General features: G+C 29.1%; 2 protein-coding genes across 7 annotated transcripts; both read left to right on the top strand.

Annotated features, from left to right (window-relative positions):
* Positions 1–3,634: 3,634 nt before the first annotated feature.
* Positions 3,635–16,036, top strand: LOC100573661 (nucleoporin nup189-like). Of its 6 annotated transcripts, XM_029487674.1 has the most exons (17): positions 3,635–4,049; positions 5,445–5,648; positions 5,704–5,961; positions 6,665–6,910; positions 7,181–7,312; positions 7,369–7,626; positions 7,897–8,028; positions 8,085–8,336; positions 8,607–8,738; positions 8,795–9,052; positions 9,474–9,731; positions 10,122–10,336; positions 14,335–14,473; positions 15,277–15,413; positions 15,492–15,549; positions 15,637–15,768; positions 15,841–16,036. In XM_029487674.1, exons 1-17 carry the CDS (start codon positions 4,034–4,036, stop codon positions 15,999–16,001), a joined length of 2,988 nt encoding a protein of 995 aa, XP_029343534.1. In that variant the 5' UTR covers positions 3,635–4,033; the 3' UTR covers positions 16,002–16,036. The 6 variants fall into 6 exon arrangements, with proteins under 6 accessions (XP_029343534.1, XP_029343533.1, XP_016660454.1 ...); XM_029487673.1 differs by having other exon boundaries at positions 3,637–4,049; positions 8,097–8,336; positions 15,492–15,768; XM_008185569.3 differs by having other exon boundaries at positions 3,638–4,049; positions 15,492–15,768.
* Positions 16,037–21,710: 5,674 nt separating this feature from the next.
* On the top strand, positions 21,711–24,019 carry LOC100162001 (protein PRRC1). Its single transcript, XM_016804962.2, has 7 exons — positions 21,711–22,094; positions 22,360–22,452; positions 22,548–22,626; positions 22,696–22,928; positions 23,003–23,108; positions 23,189–23,746; positions 23,818–24,019. Exons 1-6 carry the CDS (start codon positions 22,076–22,078, stop codon positions 23,382–23,384), a joined length of 726 nt encoding a protein of 241 aa, XP_016660451.1. The 5' UTR covers positions 21,711–22,075; the 3' UTR covers positions 23,385–23,746; positions 23,818–24,019.
* The last annotated feature ends 2,204 nt before the right edge of the window (positions 24,020–26,223 follow it).

Below are 26,223 nucleotides of genomic sequence, written 5' to 3'. Positions count from 1 at the left end.
TATTTCATTTGTTGAAAATGTTTAAATACAAGTGTATGATCAAACGTACATTAACCGATCGTGTGCGTACTGCGTGGCGCGTGCTGATACCCTAGCCATTGATTACAGCCGCGTCACCCAAACATATTATAAACATTACTGATAATTTATTTTTAGAACCGGTGTATAAACGGGGGTTTTTCGATTCCCGATTAGAAATTGTTGTCGAACAGTAAGTTGACAGTGTGAATTGTTTTCATATAGACATATAGTCTAGTCTAGACGTCTAGTAGTCTAGTATTTTTTGATTTTCTTTTAGCAATTTGCAAAGGAAATTTTAATACAAAAACAAAATATACGGCAAGGTGTCTCATTAATAATTGGTCAAAGTTTGAAATGATTTGTGTGGCAACTTTATTGATTGATATTTATACTATCACCAGCCCTGTTTCAAAATATTTACAATCCAAATCCATCTATTATTTGCAAGCTTGGAAAATGATAGATACCATGAAAAAAGAAATATTAAAAAAAAGAAATAATAATTATGTAATGTTTTTGTTGAAAAAATGCAAACATTTTGCAGAGACAGTTAACAATCACTACTTTAATGAAAACTTAATCGATATTCAAGATGATTTTCCTAAAAAAAGAATTTCTAAAAAAAAATATTACCTGGTGAAAGTTGTCAAGATGAATCCAGAAGTGTTAGTTCATTTGAAAAATTCAAACTAAATTCTTTTAACATTTTGGATACCATACTTAATAGTATTGAAAAAAGATTTGTTCCAAATGAAAATTTACTCAGAGACTGCAATTGGTTAGACCCAAAATCGTTTTCCAACATTGAGTCAATGAAACATAGTGATGCTTTAAAAACTATTTGTGAATTGGCAGGAGTAGACAGACAAGTAATATGCTTGGAGCTAAAACAATGTGCTTCTCAATTTAAAAATTTCCTACCAGATTTATCTTCTAGTGATTTAAATTACAAAAATAATACAAATACTCAAACTATAGGGTGATCGTTTTGTATGCGTGACCTACCGGTCCGATAATTAATATAAAAACATTCAAATTAAAAATTATATAATAAGGCTTTATTTTATTATTACAGATTACGGATTATATTCAATATCAGTCAAAATATATTATTATTACAGTTTACGGATTATTACAGATTTTGTGGTAATAGTTTATTCTTTTGTAAAAATTCTAATACTGTTTTTTCAGAAGAAATAATCGCATACAATTCGACTGCCAACATTTTAAAGTTTTAAACACGCGATATCGGATTGACGACAGAACAGGACAGGTACCGACAATATTGTCGCCTATTAGGCGTGTTTCGGCAATGCAGTTTTGAGCAACCTGGTAACTAATTTAACAAACAAATTGTTTTGGCGATAATGTTTACTGCAATTGTTTGATAACTGAATGCACTTTTCGACAACCCGGTTGTCGGATTTAGCAAACAATTAAAAACTACGTTAACTGTCTTCGGTTACTGATATAGTGATATCCACGACTGATAACGATTTTATGATTTGTCATCCGAGATCATGATTTAAGATAGTACTATCCATGAATATATAATAAGGTACTATCTTCAAGCCCGGATTAAGGGGGGGGGGCATGGCCCCCGGGCCTCGAAAGCTAGATTTATTTAGGGGCCTCTAATTTGTCCACTACTTTTTTCGTTATAGGCTATGTAACACTAAATAAATCACCCAAAAAAAAAATCGATGATTATTTAGCAAGAAAAAAAGCTTGTAAATTATAATTTATAAATAAAGTGATACATTAATACATTATTCATTATTTATTGCTATGTGCCTATATACCTAATATGTTTTAAATGAGGCCCTTGTACGAAAAAAAAAATATTAAATAATATACAATGTGTTCCAGGGTGAAATGATTGGCCAACGTCATATGAAAGTATACCAAAAATGATGAAGAAATACCCTTTAAAGATTGAATCTAATTTTTTATTTTTTTAGTTATGAGCAATTAACTTCTTTTTATCAAAACCATGCGTATCACGCATTTGTTTATGTATCTTCAAAAATTTTCAACATTTTGACGTAATTTTATTTTTATTTTAAAGCTATTTAATTGTCCTATCAACTGACATACGCAATTAAACCAGAAATGTGCTAATTATTTTTATTAAATTTAAAAAAAGAAAAAAAAGTTGGCAAAAATTAGTATTTTAAATTTTTAAAAGGAAATTGTACGTACATTATTCCAAATAATTTATTATTAACTATGAGTTTTTGATTTTTGTATTATAACAACTAAAATTTACCGAATAGTATAAAATTAAACAAATGACGACCAATTAACCGACTCAATTTTAGGAAAACTAAAATTGTGACGATTAACAAGAATATATTATGAAAACCAAACTTTCAAGGTATTCTAGCTATATTAATGTGTTATTCAGTATAATTTAGCAGAATAATACAAAAAAAAAATTAAAAAACCCATACCAAGTAATCAATTATTTGGAATAATACACGATTTCTTTTAAAAAATGCTAATTTTTGCCAACTTTTTTCTACTTTTTTAATTTAATAAAAATAATTAGTGCATTTTTAGTTCAATTGCGTATTTTGGAGTGTTGATAGGACAATTAAAAAGCTTTAAAATAAAAAAAAATACATAAAAATGTTAAAAACTTTTGAACATACATAAACAAATGCGTGATATGTATGATTTTGATAAAAAAAGTTTGCCATTGACTTAAAAAATAAAAAAGTTAGACCCAATCTTTAAAGGCTATTTCTTTATCATTTTTGGTATACTTTTATATGACGTCGGCTGGTCACTTCACCCCGGAACACATTATATACATTAATATTTTTTTTTTCATACAAGGGCCTCATTTAAAACTTTGGCCCCTGGGCCTCAAAATGTCTTAATCCGGGCTTGACTATCTTAAATCGTCCGAGATCCGAGTATCTGACATCAGCTATCAAATTATAACATAATAAAATACTGTACAGTAAACAAAATGTTTTGGCGATATACCAACCAAGTAGTTAATTGAACAAACAATTCTAGTAACCTGGTTGCTCAAAACTGCGTCGCCAAAACACGGCTAATGTTAGAATGACAAAATATCTATTGGTAAAAACTAGTAAATATAATATAACTATATAGATAAGCAAGCATAGATTGTCTATAGGTACATATAATATAGATAATCGTCTTGGTAGGTCACACACTAAAACCAGTAATACAGGTAGGTCACATACTAAACGAATACCTACTATACTTTGAAAATGTTATGGTTTATAGAAAATGAAAATCTAATAACAAATAACAATAAGTATCCTTAATATATTATATACATTTTATTAATTAATATTGTATAATGTATTAATATTTCTGAGAATGTATCATAGATGGCGTTAAAATCGTGCTCGAACCAGAAACGTATCATCTACACGTATATACTCCGGCCCACGATATGTCAGAATGCGTCCGTCACTGCGCATGGGCACGTAGCCGAATAGAGGGAATGGCATCATGGTGGGAGAAAACAGACGTCACGTATTACTATATGAATGCGCGGTTTACGTATGGACTCTCGTGGGCCGGAGTATACACTCATAGACAATATTATTAATAAACATATTTGTTTATATGACTATGGCGTAGAGTAATATTATATAATTACTCTATGGTTACGCTATTACTCCGTTGATAACGATCTCGTTTCCAGCCTGTATAACACGATTTAGATACAATCTTAAATCGTGCTGTATAATCATAGAATATTCTATGGTATAATATTATCCGTGAATGGCACCGTTTTATCCTTGTGAAGTTGTGACTTGTCACAACGTGCTCGTAACTCGTGAATCGTGATTCGTGAATCTTGAATATTCATTGAGATTTCAGCTACGTATCTTTTCATTCGTAGTGTCTTGACGAATTTTCTTATTGTTTTATTATTTTAGTATACCTGTGTCTCTAATATTGAAATTCATCAGATATAACATTATAATATTACGATTTTGAATTAAAGTTTTTTCAGACTTGAATGTTTGAAATGTTAGGTGAGTAATTTGATTATTTTGTTATTACTTGTTACCTATTTTATTATATTATTATTGTACACAAGTTAGAAGGACGCCATACATCGTATCCATCTTACGAGTGTATAACATAGAAAATTGTACGTTCTGTATAATAAGTTTAACTCAGTTGTGTTTAATTTTAGAGTGAAATGTGAATTGACCATTTACCAAATTTACAACGACGAATATTATCGAGTTGATTGTCAATGCCATTAGTTTTTTATTATTATAATCTTAAAGCGAGTTGCTGAGTTGTGAAAATTTTAAAATAGTAAATTGTCTAGTTATATTTTAAAATGCATATAGATAACTGCAGTCTTGTAAAAAAATACTTTGAAAAAGTATTAAGATACTAATACTAGTATTCGAGTAAAAAAGTATTAAAAATACTTTTAAAATACTATTTTAAAAATGTATTTTTTCTGAATACTTACAAAGTATTTTAATACAAATACAAGTATTTTTTTAAATTTTATGCTATATAATATATATGCATATTGTACACCAGTATAGGTGCCTATTATGTTCCTACTTTTTATAGATTTTAACAATTACTATAACATGTCTGACTATTTAGAGATATAGAGATATAGAGACATGTTGGCATATTTTATTCTACATTCAGATGTATTTCAAATAATATTGATTAAATTTTAATGAAAAAAATAAACTAAAGAGTGGTATTAACTATCAATTTGGAACTATTTTAAAATTATTAGATTTCAATTTTCTTAAAAAATTCCAATATAGAAACCATATAAAATTTGATGTGTTGTTTTTTAAATTGTTATTACCTACTTTTACTATACAAAAACGAATATTAGTTTTCAACGAAAACATTATTATTTTTATTATTGTAAATTTATTGTGAAAAATAATAAATTAAAATTAATAAAACGGACTTTATGGTATTTTAATACAAGTATTTAAATTTTGTTAAAAATACTTAAAAATACATTAAAAAAATTATATTTAGAATACAATATAAATACTTCAAAAAGTATTTAAATACAAATATTCAAATACTTTACAAGACTCGTTAACTCACTTTAAAATAAATATAATTAAAAAAAACCTTTATCAACACCTAGATATATTAAAATATTCTTATTTCTACATTTGATAATACCTAGGTTAATTCACTCAAAAAATATACATAATAGAGTTAAATGAATTATTCAAAATTTCTATTTGCTATGCTATAAGTTTGTACAACAGAGAACGCACGCGGGTATGACGTCCTATTAAGTAATTTGTTAAAATAATTATTGTTTTGAATATAATAGTATTTATATTTCAATGTTCTGCATACACAACAATGTTTACCAACGTAATATAATATATTATAATATTATGTTCAACCAAATATGAAAGGTTCTGGGTCAGGTGAATTTTCTGGTAAGGCCAGGAATACGTCAGAATCTGGTAAGCCCACAGCACTTGCAGTGTTGAGTCAATCAGAGACATCACTATTTAATCAGACCACACAGCCTACTACGGGAATTTTTGGATCTACTGCTGTTGCGCCTGTATTTGGTGTAAGTTTCCAGACACCTACCGCTCATCCAAAATTTGAAGGTTATTATTTAGAGTTAATATTTAAAGAACAGGTGAAATGGATGTATTTTATTAGGTTTCAGTACAGATGGAACTTGTTCATCGTTTGGAACTCCAACAAAAACATCAACATCTAATGGAGGGTTATTTGGCCGACGAAATGCGTCAATGGGTGAAATAACAGGAGGTGGATGTTTTGATTCTAGTAATTCTAAAACTTCATTTCCACAATCAAAACCAGTTGAAACACCATTGGCCCAGTCAACTAGTAATATATTTGCTGCACCTCAAACAAGCACTGCAGGCAACGCAATATTTGGCACATCTACTACTGGTAATCCATAAACATAATCATTAGAGTTGGGATATTTATGATAAGATTGCCATATTATATTTTACTTAAACCATACAAATATTTATTGTATAATTTTTTTATTGGAAAACTCTTACCATTCTAATGTCAACCAACTGTGTTAACTTTATATTTTTGGTAACAAATATTCTACACACAATAACCAGCACTCATCAACATATCGTCGCCGTCGTGCAAAAAGTGACCAAGTGAAATAATATGGCCAAATAGTTACCATAGTCCTCCTTCAAATATAGAAAAAACGACCAAGTGAAAATGTTCAATATATACCAAGTTATGGGCTGTTGTATTTTGACTAAGTGTTTAATTTCCCGACCATTATGAATATTCAATTGTGGTTTCCCAACAAAGTTCAAATTTCACTTAGACACTTTTTGCACGACAGCGACGATATCTAAAAACGCTCATTACCTATTTACTTAAAAATAAAAATATCAATAATACATTCAGTGGGCCACTTGCAGTGTTGGGTCAAACAAAAACATCACTATGTAATCAGACTACACAGCCCAATACGGGAATTTTTGGATCTACTAATATTTTGCCTGTATTTGGTGTAAGTTGCCGGACACCTACTGCTCATCCAAAATTTGAAGATTATTATTCAGAGTTAATTTGTTAAAGATCAGATGAAATGAAAGTATTTTATTACGTTTGAACGCAGATGGAACTTGTTTATCGTTTGGAACTCCAACAAAAACATCAAGATCTAATGAAGGGTTATTTGGCCAACAAAATGCTTCAATAGGTGAAAAAAAAGGAGGTGGATGTTTTGATTCTAGTAATTCTAAAACTTCATTTCAACAATCAAAACTAGTTGAAACACCATTGGCCCAGTCACCTAGTAATATATTTGCTGCACCTCAAACAAGCACTGCAAGCACCGGAATATTTGACACATCTACTACTGGTAATCCATAAACATAATCATTAGAGTTGGGATATTTATAATAGGGTTGCCATATTATATTTTACTTAAACCATACAAATATTTATTGTATAATTTTTTTTATGGCAAAATCTTACTATTCTAATGTCAACTAAATGTGTTAACTTTATATTTTTGATAACAAATATTCTACACACAATAACCAGCACTCTTCAACATATCTAAAAATGCTCATTACCTATTTACTTTAAAATTAAAATATCAATAATACTTTCCGTGGGACACTTTCAGTGTTGGGACAAACAAAAACATCACTATGTAATCAGACTACACAGCCAATTTGGGGAATTTTTGGATCTATTGCTGTTGCGCCTGTATTTGGAACAAGTTGCCAGACAACTAACGTCCATCCAAAATTTAAAGGTTATTATTTAGAGTTAATTTGTTAAAGAACAGATGAAATTAATGTATTTTATTAGGTTTCAGTGCGGATGGAACTTGTTCATCATTTGGAACTCCTACAGTAACATCAACATCTAATGGAGGGTTATTCGGCCGTCAAAATGCTTCAATGGGTGAAAAAAAAGGAGGTGGATGTTTGTATTCTAGTAATTCTAAAACTTCATTTCCACAATCAAAACCAGTTGAAACACCATTGGCTCAGTCAACTAGTAATATATTTGCTGCACCTCAAACAAGCACTGCAAGCACCGGAATATTTGACACATCTACTACTGGTAATCCATAAACATAATCATTAGAGTTGGGATATTTATGATAAGATTGCCATATTATATTTTACTTAAACCATACAAATATTTATTGTATAATTTTTTTATTGGCAAAATCTTACCATTCTAATGTCAACTAAATGTGTTAACTTTATATTTTTGATAACAAATATTCTACACACAATAACCAGCACACTTCAACATATCTAAAAATGCTCATTACCTATTTACTTTAAAATTAAAATATCAATAATACTTTCTGTGGGACACTTGCAGTGTTGGGTCAAACAAAAACATCACTATGTAATCAGACTACACAGCCTACTACGGGAATTTTTGGATCTACTAATTTTGCGCCTGTATTTGGAACAAGTTGCCAGACAACTAACGCCCATCCAATATTTGAAGGTTATTATTTAGAGTTAATTTGTAAAAGAACAGATGAAATGAAAGCATTTTATTAGGTTTCAATGCAGATGGAACTTGTTCATTGATTGGAACTCCTACGTCATCATCTCATGAAGGGTTATTTGACCAACAAAATGCTTCAATGGGTAAAAAAACAGGAGGTGGATGTTTTGATTTTAGAAATTCTAAAACTTCATTTCGACAATCAAAACCAGTTGAAACACCATTGGCCCAGTCAACTAGTAATATATTTACTGCTCCTCGAACAAGCACTGCAAGCACTGGAATATTTGGCACATCCACTACTGGTAATCCATAAACATAATCATTAGAGTTGGGATATTTATGATAGGGTTGCCATATTATATTTTACTTAAACCATACAAATATTTATTGTATAATTTTTTTTATGGCAAAATCTTACCATTCTAATGTCAACTAAATGTGTTAACTTTATATTTTTGATAACAAATATTCTACACACAATAACCAGCACTCTTCAACATATCTAAAAATGCTCATTACCTATTTACTTTAAAATTAAAATATCAATAATACTTTCCGTGGGACACTTTCAGTGTTGGGACAAACAAAAACATCACTATGTAATCAGACTACACAGCCAATTTGGGGAATTTTTGGATCTATTGCTGTTGCGCCTGTATTTGGAACAAGTTGCCAGACAACTAACGTCCATCCAAAATTTAAAGGTTATTATTTAGAGTTAATTTGTTAAAGAACAGATGAAATTAATGTATTTTATTAGGTTTCAGTGCGGATGGAACTTGTTCATCATTTGGAACTCCTACAGTAACATCAACATCTAATGGAGGGTTATTCGGCCGTCAAAATGCTTCAATGGGTGAAAAAAAAGGAGGTGGATGTTTGTATTCTAGTAATTCTAAAACTTCATTTCCACAATCAAAACCAGTTGAAACGCCATTAGCACAGCCAACTAGTAATATATTTGCTGCACCTCAAACAAGCACTGCAGGCAACGCAATATTTGACACATCTACTACTGGTAATCCATAAACATAATCATTAGAGTTGGGATATTTATGATAAGATTGCCATATTATATTTTACTTAAACCATACAAATATTTATTGTATAATTTTTTTATTGGCAAAACCTTACCATTCTAATGTCAACTAAATTTGTTAACTTTATATTTTTGATAACAAATATTCTACACACAATAACCAGCACACTTCAACATATCTAAAAATGCTCATTACCTATTTACATTAAAACTAAAATATAAATAATACCTTCTGTGGGACACTTGCATTGTTGGGTCAAACAAAGACTACACTACTTAATCAGATTACCCAGCCTAATATGGAAATTTTTGAATCTCTACCCATGGCACATCCAACATTTGAAGGTTATTTTTATAGCTAATTTGTAAAAGTTCAGAAGAAATAAAAGTATTTTATTAGGTTTCAATGCAGATGGAACTTCTTCATTGCATGGAACTCCTACAGCAACATCAACATCTAATGGAGGATTATTTGGCCAAGAAAATGCTTCAATGGGAGGAAAGGCAGGAGGTGTATGTCTTGGTTCTAGTAATTCTAATACTTCATTTCGACAATCAAAACCATCTGGAACACCATTGGCCCAGTCAACTAATAATATATTTGCTGCACCTCAAACAAGCACTGCAGGCGCTGAAATATTTGGCACATCTACTACTGGTAATCCATAAACATAATCATTAGAGTTGAGATATTTATGATAGGGTTGCCATATTTTATTTTGGTGAAATCAAGACAAACATTTTTTGTTTAATCTGTTATTTTGAAAGTAAAATTTAACATGTGTTACTAACTCAGAGACAACACATATTTTTATGATATGACTTCCTCTTAATCATACTATAAGTTTTGTGTACATTTTTTTTATTTATTCAAATAACTTCATAGATTATTTTAAATCTTTATCTGTTAGAAAAAATATCAATAAACATTTTTTATTTTTTATGATTTAATGAAAAAAAAAAATGTATATATTTAAATAGATTTAAATTACAATTGCTGGTCTGATATTACAAATATATGTTATCCATTATATGCACATATTTACAGGTCATGCTGCATCAGGATTTGGAGCAACATCTGATGGTGGTACAACCATAAAATTTAATCCTGTGACAGGTACTGATACATGTGTCATTAATGGTGTAATTCATTCAATGAATACTAGTTATCAATCAATAACTGTTATGAAAGAATATGAAACAAAAGCTTTTGAGGAATTGAGATTTGAATATTATTTTGCAAACCGCAAAGTTGGACAACAGGTACCCCGAACAAAAAAAAAATTTAGCTTTTGCTTACTTTTTCTATTTCTCTTTTTAGTTTTATTATGCACAACAAATGTTTGAAACTACAACTGTTATTATATTTTTATTTCTAGAGATTGGAATTGTATTAATTTTCATATTCATACTGAGTGTATGAAATATGGGCGTTTAAAATCAAACTGATTTCATAACAAAATTTTATTTAGATATTGATTTATATTCTAGGTGTTAGGGCATATTATCTTATAAAAGCATACTATAATTTTTATATTTTGAACACTTATAAAAAAATAATAACTTATAATTAGAGCGCGGATATTTATGTTTTTAGTTTTTACACATTTTTATTGGCTTTATGCAGCTCTACGTGGATGAGAAATGTGGATGATTTATCCATCAAAGGGTTTGTAGGAATAAATTTATTTTGCATATTAAAGCATATTTTAGACAGAGAATTTTAAATTTTTTAGAATATATTCTATTATTGTTTCTAAAACATCATGTATATGGTTAATTTCTTTATTTGTAATTTTTTCTGGCTACAATATTTTATGAAGTAAATCACATTTTTTATATTCAAATAACTTAGCTGTCACCAAAGGGCATGCAAGTTATGTATTGTTTTTATTAAAATATTTCGTTTTTTTATTTATATATTTCATTATATAATCATTTCACATATCATTATACCTATATATGAATTGTTTTAAATTTTTTATATTTAAATAATTTACCTGTTACCTACCAAAGGAATGATAGTGTATACTGTATAGCTATAAAGTTATATATTGTTTTTATTGAATTATTTTGAAAAAAAAAAAAATCATATTATTTGCATATATAAAAGTTTAAAACATATTTAGAGAACATTTTAGGGTTTTTTTAGAGCATATTAGCATCATATTTTGAGCTTTTAAGAACCTAAAAATCCGCGCTTCACTTATAACTCTTTTCTAAGTCTTCATTAAAATAAAAAAGACGATTAATATAGTAAAATGATGTTCAACGATCAATTTTAAATAACCACTAAAAGCAATATATTTCTAAATATAAATGATAGCCATCTCGACCAGCGTTGTCCATGAGATTTGTTTGTGATTATGCGAAAAATCTATTAGGTAGACAATCTACCCGCAGTAGATAGTGGACCCTGAATGGTTATATAGTACCCACTGACCACCTGCAATATATTTGTAATTGTTTATTCACAACTCTACACAATTAAATGGGAGCTCCAGTGTATCATGTTTTAAGGGGTAATATTCAGGCAATTCACATGACATTAGCATTTAGGATATGTTTATGTATGAGTAGTAAATGATCATTAGTGTGTGTTTCCGAGAATCGTTGTCATGCCGAGTCAGGCAAACATAAACTATATTAGTGTACTGTTTTCATAACTATAAAAACTAGTAAGTAACCGTAGTAAATTATACTTCCTGAAGTTTGATTGTAATTTCGAAAAAAAATGTTTGTATTTATAATCTTCTAGACTAAGCTCTTTAGGAATCACTTTTTTGATTTTGCCCAAAATAAATATAAACATAATGCAATTATATCTTGGGATTTTTGGAAGAAAATTAAAGGTCCTTTAAAATTGAAAATGGAAATTCGACTTTCTTAAAAGCTTAGATACTTTGTCAAAGAGTTCATACATGTATAAAAAAATTAAAACCGGTCGTTCCTATTTATGTGTAATTTACCAACGCTTATTGGTCTAAAACGTTCAAAAAAATTGTGTGTGGCGATCCCCTTAATGCAGATAATTTACGCTCTATATGGAAGAATGTATAATATATTTAAATTAAATTAAATCAAATTTTTTAGATATTGATATTTTTTTACAAATTATCTATTATTATAAACACATTCAATAAATATAATAATTTTACTTCTAAATCATAATAATACCATATATTTTATTTATTAGGTAAAACGAAAAAAGATCATATTATAATATTATGTGGCTGGAAAATCTAATATAGTTACTAGTGAAAATATAAATCTGTGCTGGCTATAACTAAAATACCATAATATATTATATTATTTATAATATTATTCTTATATTAAGTGTATAACTTAACTCTAAAGTATCAAAATTATACTAAGTTAGTTGTTTTTATTTAATTCAACTTGCAGCGGATTAACATAATATATTAATACAAAATCTTAACGTAATCAAACCGTACTAAAATCCTATTCTGTGAATAAAAAATAACAAAACATGTATAGATAAAGAAGTAAAATAAAAAAAAAGCAAAAATAAGATTAAAAAAAATGTTAAAAATTGGTCAACGGAAACCATGGTTTGAACTTGTGGCATTCTGTACTAAAATACATTGAAGTGGCACTGCACCAACAGGCATATAGCATTAATAATAATTATTATTATTGAAACTAATAGCAACCATTTATAAACATAATTTTCCATCGTAGATCTCAAAATCCTTTTTGAGCACCTTCTCGGGCTGGATTTCTAATTTACTCTTTTTTTAAGCAGCCTAACTTCTTGGCCTAATCTATCTCTGTATCAATTTTCATCGCAATCGATCCAGCTGTTAAATAATGCATAAAGGACACACACATACACACTCAAATAAATATTAATTTTTATATACAGGTTTAATAGGATGACCTGACAAAAGAAAAAAAACTTCAATTTAAATATATGACAAAAATTGTTAACATTATATGATTAGTGAATAATTTAAGAAATATATTCATGTCAGCAAATTCCCAAAAATAATATTTAGGTAAAAAAAAAATTATTCATTCCAAATTCATTTAATCAAAAAATATTGATATTTTAAAAAATTCTCAGAAATAAACTACTTGACTTAGATAAATGTTTTTACCATCAAATTCTTATAATTAGATTCTCAAATTGGCTATTTTGAATTCATCCAAAAAAAAATTAAATTAAATTAAAATTTTTTATTTTCTGTATTAAGGGGGCTCCAGTCGGTCTTGTTTTAAGGAAATTAATATAGGCAATTTAACATGAGGACATTAAAATGACTTGTAAGTGTGTGCAAAGTAAATAAACAATAGTATGTGTGATTTTAATCTGTTATTGTTTTCGGTCAATATTTCCTAGAAATGTCCTGAATTATAACAGTAGGCTCGCATAATACTGCCCAGTATATCGGTCGTTATTTAATATTTACATTCGTCGGCAATTAACTTACGTACGTGCAGGCATTGACGAAGGTTTTAAATTATGATCAACTTTTTTCAATTTAAAATTAACGGTTTTTAGACCTTATTGGCTAGACAAAACTGGAGGAATTTGGTTTAACGGATTTTAATTTTGAAAACGGATTATGATTGATTAACAAGTTTACTAGGTTATACCAGAGGTGATTTTTAATATTCCAATTATTGTTAGTCTCATGATGAATACTATAAATATAAAAATATCACCTTTTTTATTCTTGGATATCACAGCTGAAAAAATAAATATTCAAAATCGCCTCTGGTATAACCTAGTAAACTTGTTAATCAATCATAATCCGTTTTCAAAAATAAAATCCGTCAAACCAAATTTCTCCAGTTTTGTCAAGCTTATTGGTCTAAAAGTCACTTTTTTTTCATCGACTGGAGCCCACTTAAGAAATAAAAATATTTTTTTATATTATACATGTAGTACAAGTGACTATAAAAAGCTGTTGGCTATTTCCTGTGTTTAATAATATTTATAGGTTTTTTTTATTTAAACCATATTACTGGGTATTCATAAAGATATTATAAAAAAAAAAAAAACTTAACTTAACTTAAGTTAATAAGTTAATTGAAAATGTTCATATAACTTTTAACTTAACTGAGTTAAAAAAAAATTAGGTTAACTTTTAACTATTAACTGAGTTAAAATGTTTTACATTGGCTTAACTCAGTTAAAAATTATCATTAACTTGCCCAGGCTTGCATATAATTCTGGTCTCTAATATAACCTAAACTAAATTTTTAAGTATTTTAATTTTATAATTTTTTCAAAGGGTGCTGTTTATGGCGGAATTTTTGAAAGCCCTAAAACTTTGTTTAGTTCTACGACAACTTTAAATACAGGTTTATTCGGAGTGAATGATAATAACCTACTTTATGGTACAACTTCAACAACACCTATACTACTCGGAGGTAAGTTAAATTTCTTTTTATATTTTGATTTGTGGTGATAAGTTTAATTTTAAAATGAAAACATTAAGTAAATTATTATTATTATTTTAAATTGATTGAAACAAAATTTAACAATTAGTACCACTTAATAAATCAAAATTATTAATTGATTTAAGAGGATGTCGGCGCACTATTTGTTTTCTCTCTGGCCCACGCTCAACATAGACAAAACGCATTTACGCAGAATCATTTTTTATATGTTTTTAAATAATCTTAGAGTAAAATCACCCATTACAAAAAAAGTTAGAGAACGATATTTTTGAGAGAATGACATATCGATTTGTCTAAATATTGTCTCAAAACAATTTAAACATAATTTAAATTTACAACATTTTTTTGTTTATTTAAAAAAAGTCAAATAGCAATAAAATATAAATTCAATATGTCATTCCCTCAAGAATATTTTCTCTATCTTTTTTGTAATTGGTGATTTTACTCTAAGATTACATAGAAAATATGATTCTGCGTTAATGCGTTTCGTCTATGTTGCGCGTAGGCCAGAGAAAGAAAACAATTAGTGCGCTGACATCCTCTTGAAGAAAACCTTTTTGAATTATTTTTTCATCTTAAAGCATACATTATTAGTTTTTATAACTTTGAAAATGTTTTATTTCAAATTTGTTATATCAATATTAATATCATTATGTTATATTGCATTTTTTTTTAAATGTAGTGCTCTGGTTCTAACAATATTGTTTAAATGTACTGATGTACTGTCTATATCTAGCAGTTTTATATTATAACTAAAAAAAACCGTGTTTTAGACTTCTACGTAGACGTTATAACAAAAGTTCAACTATTTGCTGCTCCTCAGACAAATATATTTGGAACTACTGCCTCTTCGACTTTTGTTACCCAAACTTCAGGATTTGGCCAAGATGGATTCGGGCAACCCAATCAGGTTCTTATTATTGCTTTATAAAATATTTGCTTATTCCTTGTAATAAGCTCTTTAAACCAATTACAATAATTTTTTTAGAACAACCTATTTGGTAAAAATAAATCAGCATTCGGTCTTGGATCAACACAATCAACAGGTTTTGGTTTTGGAACTAATATATTTACTAGTTCACGTGGTCTTTTTGGAAGTAAACCTAATTCTGGTTTTCAAATGACTTCTTCAGCTTTTGGCACAGATAATACTTTTGGAGCCACATCAACAGCTCAACCAGCTACTGGTGGATTATTTGGTTCTAAAGCTTTTACTGAGGCACCAGCTATATCATTATTTAACCAAACAACAAATAATATAACAGGTTTATAGAATTATCACCTAAATAATAATTATAGAAATAACTTATACTGAAATAATATAACTTAAATTGTAGGTGTATTTAATGCTACAAGTTCAGGAGGGAAATGGAAAGAGAACACAAGGAATGAAGGAACTGGACTTTTTGGACTATCTCATCGTAGTAGTGTTGGTACAGGTGGATCATTTTTTGGTAGTAACAAACAAACTGGTAAATTAGGACTTTTTGGAAAGTAATTAAATTTGAATAAAACTTAAAATTTAATATATAATCTTTGAAACTAAATATAATAATTTTAGTATGTTAATAATGTTCATCTATCTACCAATCTATCTTCACAAAGTAATTAAAGGATGCAACACACGCATTTGTTGTCTCCGACTTACAAGTGTATAACACAGAAAATTTATACTCAGCAAGTCACGTTTAACTTCATTAGTTTAAAAACTAAAGGGAATCCACCTATTATAATTACTAAATAATGCAGGCACTTATGCGTTTAAAATAGTACAAAATATATGCTTTAGGTATAAGCACTTATTTTTTTATTTACTGACAATTTAAATATTTAAAAGAAAGTTCAAAAAGCAGGTAAGTGGATGTCGCTCTGCTCTACAGTAGATTACACGTGGGTTATTGTATAATGGATTGTATTAGACTTGAATTCAATGATATATCATTGTATAAGAAAAACGATTCTGAGCGAAGACTGTTTGTCAGTCTGGATATTTTATATTGTTATTGTTATTATTTATTCTATCATGTAAGTTGAATTCATATTATAATATTATAATTTTTTATTCGTTTCTATGGTGATAAACAAAGCGTTCAAAATTAAAATCCCATTTTTAGCGTTTTTTCGTAATTTTCCAGTGGTTTTTCCCGTGGCATTAGATAACTATTGAGAAAATCAAAAAATTACCTCTCTAAAGTCTTGATCCAATCTGCTTTTGCAATCTTTTGCAATTTTTACCAATTTTCTAAAAGATAAGGTACTATATGTTAAAATTGAAGCTCTCCTTCTGGTAGAAATTTTGTATACAGAATATAAAAAAAAAATAAACACCATTGTAAAACGAAATGTTAGACCATTTATAACTCAAGAACGGCTGGACCGATTCAAAAATTCTTTCATCATTAGAATGCTACATTATTCATGAGTGCTGTATGCTTCTTTAAAAAGAGAAAATTAAAACCTGGAGAGGTGCTCAAACAGGGATTTTGAGATTGACGATGGAAATTGTTTATAAATGATTGCTATGATTGCTATTATAATAATAATTATTGGGTGCTATTGGTTAATCGTTAATTAAATTAGTTTACATATAATATATTGAACAACATAATATATTCAAGATGATCGATAAAAATGTCGATAAAAGTTTTTTTTTTTTTTTAAAAAGAGATTGCATATCTTAAAAAGTACTTGACAAATTGTTATAGGGTTTTCATTAATAATTCAGCCCAGTCACGGAGAAGAATTTAATGGAAAATTTGTCATGGAAAAATTAATTAGGTGGCCGAAAATCAGGGCTTTGCACCGGAATCATTTTTTTGGGTTTCGGGTGTTGAAAGAAAATTCGGGTGTTACGAGTTAGGTAATACACTTCTGGTTACGGTTAAATGCAACTTTATTCTGGTTAATTATGGTGTTAAAAAAAATACATATTGTATATCAATAAACATGAGATTTATTTTGTTGGTTACAAAAAAAAAAATTAAGTTATCCGTTACACACTTACTATTATCTTCTTAGTCGCGTTAGTTGCAAAAAATACATGCAAATTGATATGCCACTTAATTTTCAATAATTCGGGTTTCCTGTTAGCCCGTATGGAAATTATTATTTCGGGTGTTAATTTTTTTCAATCGGTTTTGTATATATGGGTTTTGGGTTATGATATTTATTTGGGTTACGTTCGGGTGCAAAGCCCTGCTGAAAATAATAACAATAATAAATGAATGTTTGTTCATATGTCTTTTATGCATTTCTAAACGATTGGACCATTGTTGATGAAATTATTTGTGTGTGTTAAGTAGAGTGGTTTCTGGGATGATTTAGATTTACAATTGGATCCAGTAGGCTCAGAATCTAAAATAGTATTTATATTCCATTACTGTTTTGCTTTTTACCGGATATAACATTAAAAAAAAGTTGAATTATTAAAAAAAATTAATACAATTGGAATAAGAATAAATAAATTTGTCTTAGACTTTGAAACATCAAAAAAAAAAAATATATCATATTTCCGACAGCATAAATACGGGGATGCTGTTTCCATTTGGGCCAAGCTTGCTACCGTAAAATTCAAAGCTTAGGGTTTGTTCAAGAATTTAATTTTTCAAATGATGAATTAGGAAAGTGGCTGGTACATATATTTGGTTTACCATTTCTTAATCCAATAGAAGTTGAAGATTGTTTAATAGATAGGTAGTTTCATGGCTGAAAACCCAGAAAATAATAAAAATAAATAAATTTTGCAATTATTTAGTGACTAATTACATCGAAGATACCAGTATGCTCGCCCCTAGTATTTGGGATAGTGCTAGTTCTGATACAAGTCTTACTACAAACGCTTGCTAAAGTCTCCATTCTGAATTCAACTCTAATTTTCATCATCGTCGTCCCAAAATTATCCTTTAATTTTGACATTCATAGAAAAAAAATTAATTAAATTGGAAACTGAAATTGTCCGTAAACAGCTCAAAACAAATCAAAATATTTTGAAAATTTTATCATGTATAGAAAATGGAAATATAAGCAACCAATAAAAATTGCATGTATCTACAGTCATTCGTTTTAAAGTTACACCAAAAACCAAAATCAATTTTCTCGAAAACAGATTTTGCGTAAAAATGCCCGTTTTTTCTTAATTTTTAATATTAATAAATTATTTAGGTATCTACCTACCTACCCTAACTACAAAACGTACCTACTGCAATGGCTGCGGTTAAGAGTTACGAAAATTGTCATTTGATAAAAATGTAATAGTTTTTTGTAGATAGGTACACCCAAGATTCAAATCATAGAGTACCTACTACCTAAGACATATCCAAATATGTAGGTACACTACCTAGGTATAAACCTACATAGTAGTATAGTACATAATACATATTATCAATACATTGGCTATATGTAGTTTAATTATATAGGTACTATAAGATCATATTATGTATAAGATCGTTAAGAGGATGTATATTGATTTATTCAAGAATGATTATTCAAGGGGGTCCAAAAAATGTATTTAACTATTGTTTTCCTTGTCAATTGTTATCGTGTATAGAAAATGCAAATATAAACGACCAGTGAAAATTGCATGTATACGTTTATTTGTTTTAAAGTTACACCAAAAAACAAAGTCGATTTTGCGTAAAAATTCCTGTTTTTTCCTTAATTTTTCTTTTGTTTTTCTCAGCGCTTTTGAAAACTATTGGAAAATTATTACTTTTGACCCTCCCAAAGTACCAACTAGATTCACTTTTCTATCAAAAAAGATACTGTTGAAGAAAATCCAAGCACTTTTACTGTCCTAAAAAGTGATGACAGACACAAAAAAAAACACATCATTGTAAAATCAATACATTCATCGTTCCACTCAGAATCTTATTTAATAATTTAAATAATTTTTTTTTTTTTGTGTTGTGTGCTCCTTTAATATCTTTGAATTGAGTTCGTATAGATAATAATATATAATATTAAATATTATATAATAAATATTAAATAAAACATATGTATTAATGTTTAACATGTTGGATATTTTTATTTAAATATTTAGGGAATAATATAGATATAATATACTTATATACTTATAAATACCATTAAAACTTTGCGTTAAATTTTAAAATACTAATAATAATCGTGGTTCAACATTAGTACAGTAGTACCCGCGGATTTTTTCAATGTATAAATAGTCAGGGCTTAAGCCCCCCCACCAAATTGAACCAATTTGCGCTTATGAGTTAGCATAATTTATACTTATTATTTTATTATATGATTAAAAAAAACTATTTAATAATTAACATTATTATATTACACAAAAAGTGTACCTATACAATCATACAAAATAATTACTATTTTTAATATTTTTGAACTAATTAACTCTTTATACTTATTATTATTATGATTAAAAAAATACAATCACACATATTTTGGGAGACTACTCAACCAACCTCCACATGGTGTCTTCTGGGTAACGCTAATAGGCTTAAGGGACTCAACTCCGATAATTCAAAAGTATTTGCGGGACTCAATTCAATGTTATCCATTGATTATATAATCAATTAATACAAAATCCTAACCTAATACCTAACTGTACTAATATCAGATGAATAAAAAAAACCAAATTTAACCATTTTTAAATTTAGCCTGTTTTCTTCCCAGAGGTCTAATCTACACACAACCATTAATTTATATATATACAGTGTGTAAAGTCTAAACGCTAATTGAGAATATCAACTATATCACTCAATATCGTTGCGTATAAAGCCCTGCAATTTGAATTCTGCTTTCTTATTGGTTGTTATGATATAAAAATACACCTTTTTATAGCCTTTGAATTTTTTAAACTTAATTAGATTTGTGCATGCGCAGTACAACTTTTTTTCTTAAATGGCAACCACGATTAAAGATAGATACTATCTATAGCCGTGATGACAACCACCTACTTTAACCACTAATTATAATTTTTAAATTCATTTTGGTGATTTAACCAACTTTCCAAGTCCAAAATTGACCAAGTTACAGCCAATCAACATGCGCGAAATTTTCAGAATTTACTGTAATTCTGAAAATAATTATTTTAGGATTATTTAGGCTTAACATTTTCACCACTAATTATTTAGGTGACATTTATGTGATACATAAATAAATATGTTGTTTATTATGTTACATGTAATGGATCTATTGGAATTTATTAATAATTTGTTCTTCAGTCAGTTGATTGAATGTTGCTGTTCTTATATCTTTTAAATTTCAAAGATTTATAGGAGGGTCGGCATACATTATTGTTTTTAAGTGACCACATAAAAACAAATCTAGTGGCGTAAAATCAGATGATCGTGGGGGCCACTGAATGGGACCGTAAATTCCTAGCCATCGATTTTGAAACTCTGCATTTAAATAGTCGCGAACTATGTGAGCTTTATGAGCTGGAGCACCGTCGTGTGTAAAAAAATAATATTTTCTCTTACAGCTAAAGAAATACCATCAAGCATCATCGGTAATTCGTTTAGTAAAAAATTATAATATCGTCTAGCATTAAGTGCTCCATCATAAAAAATTGACCTAGCAATTTACTGTCAATAATTATTTTAAGAACTACAGTAAAAAATTTGAAAATTTCGCGCAATTGAGACTAAATTTCCGGGGTTATTTTTCCGGGTACCCACTGTCACAGTATCACATTGAAGTATTATTTTCAAGATTTGGTTCTAATAACAACCCTAGTAACACACATTACAATTTAAAACAAATTTTGATGAAATATGCCATAACCTGTAAAACAAATTTAAATTAAAACAACCTATTTCATATTTATATTATTATGAACGTTATATTTACATTTGAAATACTTTTACAACGCATTTACGCATTACAACTTGAAATAAAATAAAATAATTTATAGGTCTGTGCCACGAGGCACGAGCGAATAGTGTCGTTGATACTCTGTTAAGAGATTGCCGTACATAATTTTCTTTGGTTTTTTTTACATTGTGAGATAGGGAAGAGGATATTCTTCTCGATCATGCACAGACGAGTGAATACCAAGCTGATGTATCAATACCTTGGTCAATACTGAATCACAATTCACAGAATAATTTAATATTATAATATTATTCTGTGACTGAATAACTATTCGTAATTATCACTTTATCAACTTTAATTTCTTATCACGGGGCCGAACTGACCCCATCAACTATAAAATTATAGATAAATAGATAATATACATTGTCATTATCCATATTATGTAAAAAATCTACAGTTACTATTTAGTATTTTCTACTAATCCCTACAGACTACGGTAGTTGAGTAGTGCCATAGACAAGTATATTATATAAGTAGTGCGTTATTCCACTGATCCCGACCGTCGTTGCAAGTTGTTCAGACCGTTTACGTGGGCACAGTCATCAGTGGCGTTGTAGATTTGTGCGGCGTCGCCTCGTAGAACCGATTGACAGCATAGTCGTGGCCGGCGGCTTGGATAATTATTACGATAAACGATCATTGTTGTCGTCTAGGTACCACACAACGACGTAGTAATCACCGTCAGATCGACGTCCGACAAACGTTTTTGGGGCCGCACGCGTCAACATGGACGGATCGACAACGAGTGAGTGTCTCAGCGACGACGATCGTGATCAATATTGAATATAATAATAAAAACGATGCTGTATCGTTACGTAACGACGTAGTCTCGTTGCAACAATATTTTGTCGATAGGACTGGGTTGCGATTCGAACGTGTCTGAAAATGTCTTTATAGTCTGTAACTTTGTAATTGATTTCTGAATCGTTCGATCGTCGCGCACCATACTTTATTTTTTTAGATCTATCTGTCTTGTATTTAACATTATTTTTATTTTTATGTCCCTACCGGTCCTACGAGAAAAATGTCAAAAGCCGATCAGCTCCTGTCGAAGCTACCACCGCCGACACTGTTGCCTAGTTTTGTCACTGACGCTTTGAATGGTAACAATATGTAATTTTTAGTTTTTAAAATTTTCTTTTGCCGCAGTTGTTTCAGTTTATTTGAATAGTACCTAATTGTTTGTTTTTTTCAATAGAGCCCAGACCTGCCCAAACCAACCCGGTGTTGAACGCGACAGACGTGACTAGTCAAAACTTTCACACTCCAATGTTTTCGTAAGTAGACCTGGATTGCCGTGTCGTGGTGGTCTAAATACTATGTGACTTATATTTATTTGCACGCAGGCCTGTAATAACTAGTAAAAATGAAGAGAATGTGGAATTGCCCACAAGTCCTTCCAATGAAGCAGTCACTGATAAAGCTGTTAAAAGTGAACAGTCATCGAGCAAAGCGGATTTGTTTAACTGGATGAAAGGCAGTAGCTCTAGTATTTTTTCGATGGTTGCCGAAAAAGCAAAGAATTCTGTAGACGCAGTACTCACAACATTAGACCCACAAATGAAAGATACATTAAATCGTAAATAAATAAACAGTCATTAATATACAGTTGCTTATTTGAATGTTAAATAACTATTAATATTTATGTTTTAGCCAATACTTTTGATAACACCGATATTGTCGTTGCTTCCGAAAAAGAAATTGTCGTCAGTGCAGTAAGAGAGGGTTTTCAAAAAGTTTTTGGAAAGGCAGTCGTTAGGTAGCCAACTCTTTTATATGGCCTTAATTACGTGTTTGTTGTTGTATATTTTGTAAGATATAATATGGTATTTATTTTAGAGGACTTGAAGCACCAGATCAACCGTTTGCTGCACAGTTGGTTGGATTTTCTGCCGCATCCAAAGCCACAAGATATTGCATTGATTCTGTTAGATTACATGTGGTGAAAGGTCCTGTCGTCTCCTTTGAAAGATTTATTGTAGAACCAATAGAATCCAGTAAGTTGGGATTTCGTTTCATAAATTTAATGTGCTAGAAAACATTTTTAATTATAATCAAAAATTACTTATGAACCTTTTATTTTACCACATATTATGGTGAGCAAAAAATATGTTCAAGTGAATAACAAAACTTTTTCTCCAAAGATCCAAACGTTATATTCAATTCCAGTCAAAACAAATTATCAAGTTATTTTTTTCCCCAATTAGATGGTACGAATTTGGTCTTATGAAACTTAATGACATGGAACGAAATATAGATTTAGAAGTGTACACCCAAAGTGTTCCTGTACCGGCAGCAATTGTTGGATTGATTAGTGACGATACGCCCAAAGATTATGAACACATCTCAACCGGATTCAGTATACCTGTCGCACATTTCATGGCCAGCAACTTAAAAGTAAAACGACCTTAACCAGATAAAGACTACTGCAAATTTCTGTATTCTTACATTGTTTATATACTTCTTAGGTACATCCATCTGAGTGGCAAGAAGTAATGACTGGTGTGAGCCAACGTTCATCTTTATTAGCTGCTTCAGTATCTTTGGCCATGGCGTACAAAATTGCACTGGAATGATGACACTTTTAGTTCAACTTGAAAACATTTATCAATTAATATTTTAATATGATTATCGATTATTTACTGTAATAAACTTTGTTATCAACTTGTATTTTTTCCCTCCCCCGTGGATTGTGATTTTTAGTTATTTTTTATCGTGCGCACGCTGTTATTATTAGATATATATTTGTACAATATGTCTATACTTATTACTTAATTAAAGAATCTAATTGCTATTTGGTTGTTATTATACTTTCTTCATTATATACAGGGTGATTCTTTTATCAAATAACACTCATTATTTGTAAGTATGTAAAAAATATTTTCAAAAAAACTTACACTTTTTGAAATAATGAGTGTTGTTTGATAAAAGAATCACCCGGTAGATCATATAAATCATTTATCCAAGTAATTAAATACTCTACTCAAGTATTAATTATTGATAAAATACAATAGTACCTACATTAGTAAATTACATAAATTATACGTCCAATGTGCATATTAATTTACATGAATTAAAATAAGACAAAACAACATAGTAACTAATGGCGAGAGGTCTTTCATCACTGATTATAATAAAAGGTTTAGATTATTGTTTGGGAGCTGTGATGATTTGGAAATGATAGTAGTAAACAATATTTACTTAGTCAAATGCATTACATAAATTATTAGTCATTTAAATGCATAAACAATATTACATGTTTATTAGTTATTACCTATATTATTTGCATGCAGAAGTGCAGTAAAATGTTAACGTATATTCAATATTTTTTTTTTAAACAAAATAAAATATATTAATATTTTATAAATAATCTACATATTTTAAATTTGCTCCAACAATTTTTGTTATTTGCCATTTAAATTGTGTAGCATCCCGTGCCCTATTTTACCGGTTCACGCCTGGTCATTACTACTGTATTATTATGTAAAACCAATCGGTGTAAATGCAAAAATTCTGGTCAACTTTGTAACTCAAAGTGCCATAATAGTTGTGTATTTTGCTGGCAATAATTAATAAAGCGTAATAATCGTAATATAATGCTATCCTATGTGCCTAACATTACTTTAAATTAATTAATTAATTAATTATATATTAATAATTAATTAATTTAAATAAAACTATTAAAATAACTATAATTTAATAATAATCATTAATATTCATCAATCATCTTATTCATTTCAAGCCACTTTTAGATATAAATATTAATTCTTCAGTAGGAGGTACCATTTTTAGTGTTCCGTACCGTAAAACCCTATTACTATAAGACTCCGCTGTCCGTCCGTCCGTCTGTCACCAGGCTGTATCTCATGAACCATGAAAGTTAGAAAGTTGAAATTTTCACAGATTATGTATTTCTGTTGTCGCATAACAACAAACACTAAAAATTCTAGAATATATAATATAAGCAATGTCGCCGACATGTTTATAGCTGATGATGGTACGGAACCCTTCGTGCGTGAGTCCGACTCTTGGCCTGTTTTTTATTGATAATAGATTTAAAAACTATTAATAGGCAAATAATATTTGAAGTGTCTATTAATTTAAGTTTTTTTTTATGATTATTTAAGTACCTACTCGTAGTAAGATGTTTTATATGATTTTTAATATATTCAATATTTAACCTATACTGTGCACAATGCTCAATTTCCTACTTTGCCGAGGGGCGTCATTTGGATGGGTGCAGGGTGTACATTTGCGCCAATTTCTTTTTAAAACGCCTTCTTTTTCCTACCAACAAAAAATACGAGTATAAACGACGATATTTTAGATTCTGAACGAAGTGATGAATGTATTGATTTTACAATGATGTGTGTTTTTTTTTTTTTTTTTTGTGTCTGACGACAACTTTTGGAGCAGTAAAAATGCTTCGATTTTCAAAAGTTGTACCTTTTCTGAAAGGAAAGTGAATCTAGTTGGTACTTTGGGGGGTCAAAAGTGAAAATTTCCCAATACTTTTCAAAAGCGGCAGGAAAAACCTTAAAAAAATAACGGAAAAACGCGAATTTTTACGCAAAACCAATTTTTGACAAAAACGAAAACTTAATTTTACTGTAACTCAAAAAATAATTATTGTAAGCACTTGAAATTTGCAACAGATGTTTATATTAGCGTTGTCTATACAGGGTTAAATTTTCAAAGTGTTTCGACTTTTTTTGAGCTATTTATAGACAAATGAAATTTTCAATTTTTCTAAGTATTTTTTTTTAAAATAACGATAAAAAATTTTTGGTTGGATAGAAAACTTTGAAAATTTAATACAAGGTTTCTTATAAGTTGTTCTCACAGTGATAAAAAAAAATCCAAAATCGTTAGTC

Source organism: Acyrthosiphon pisum, chromosome A1 (assembly GCF_005508785.2).
Source record: "Acyrthosiphon pisum isolate AL4f chromosome A1, pea_aphid_22Mar2018_4r6ur, whole genome shotgun sequence".
NCBI classification, from domain to species: domain Eukaryota; kingdom Metazoa; phylum Arthropoda; class Insecta; order Hemiptera; family Aphididae; genus Acyrthosiphon; species Acyrthosiphon pisum.
This window is presented reverse-complemented; position numbering and strand designations above follow the sequence as displayed.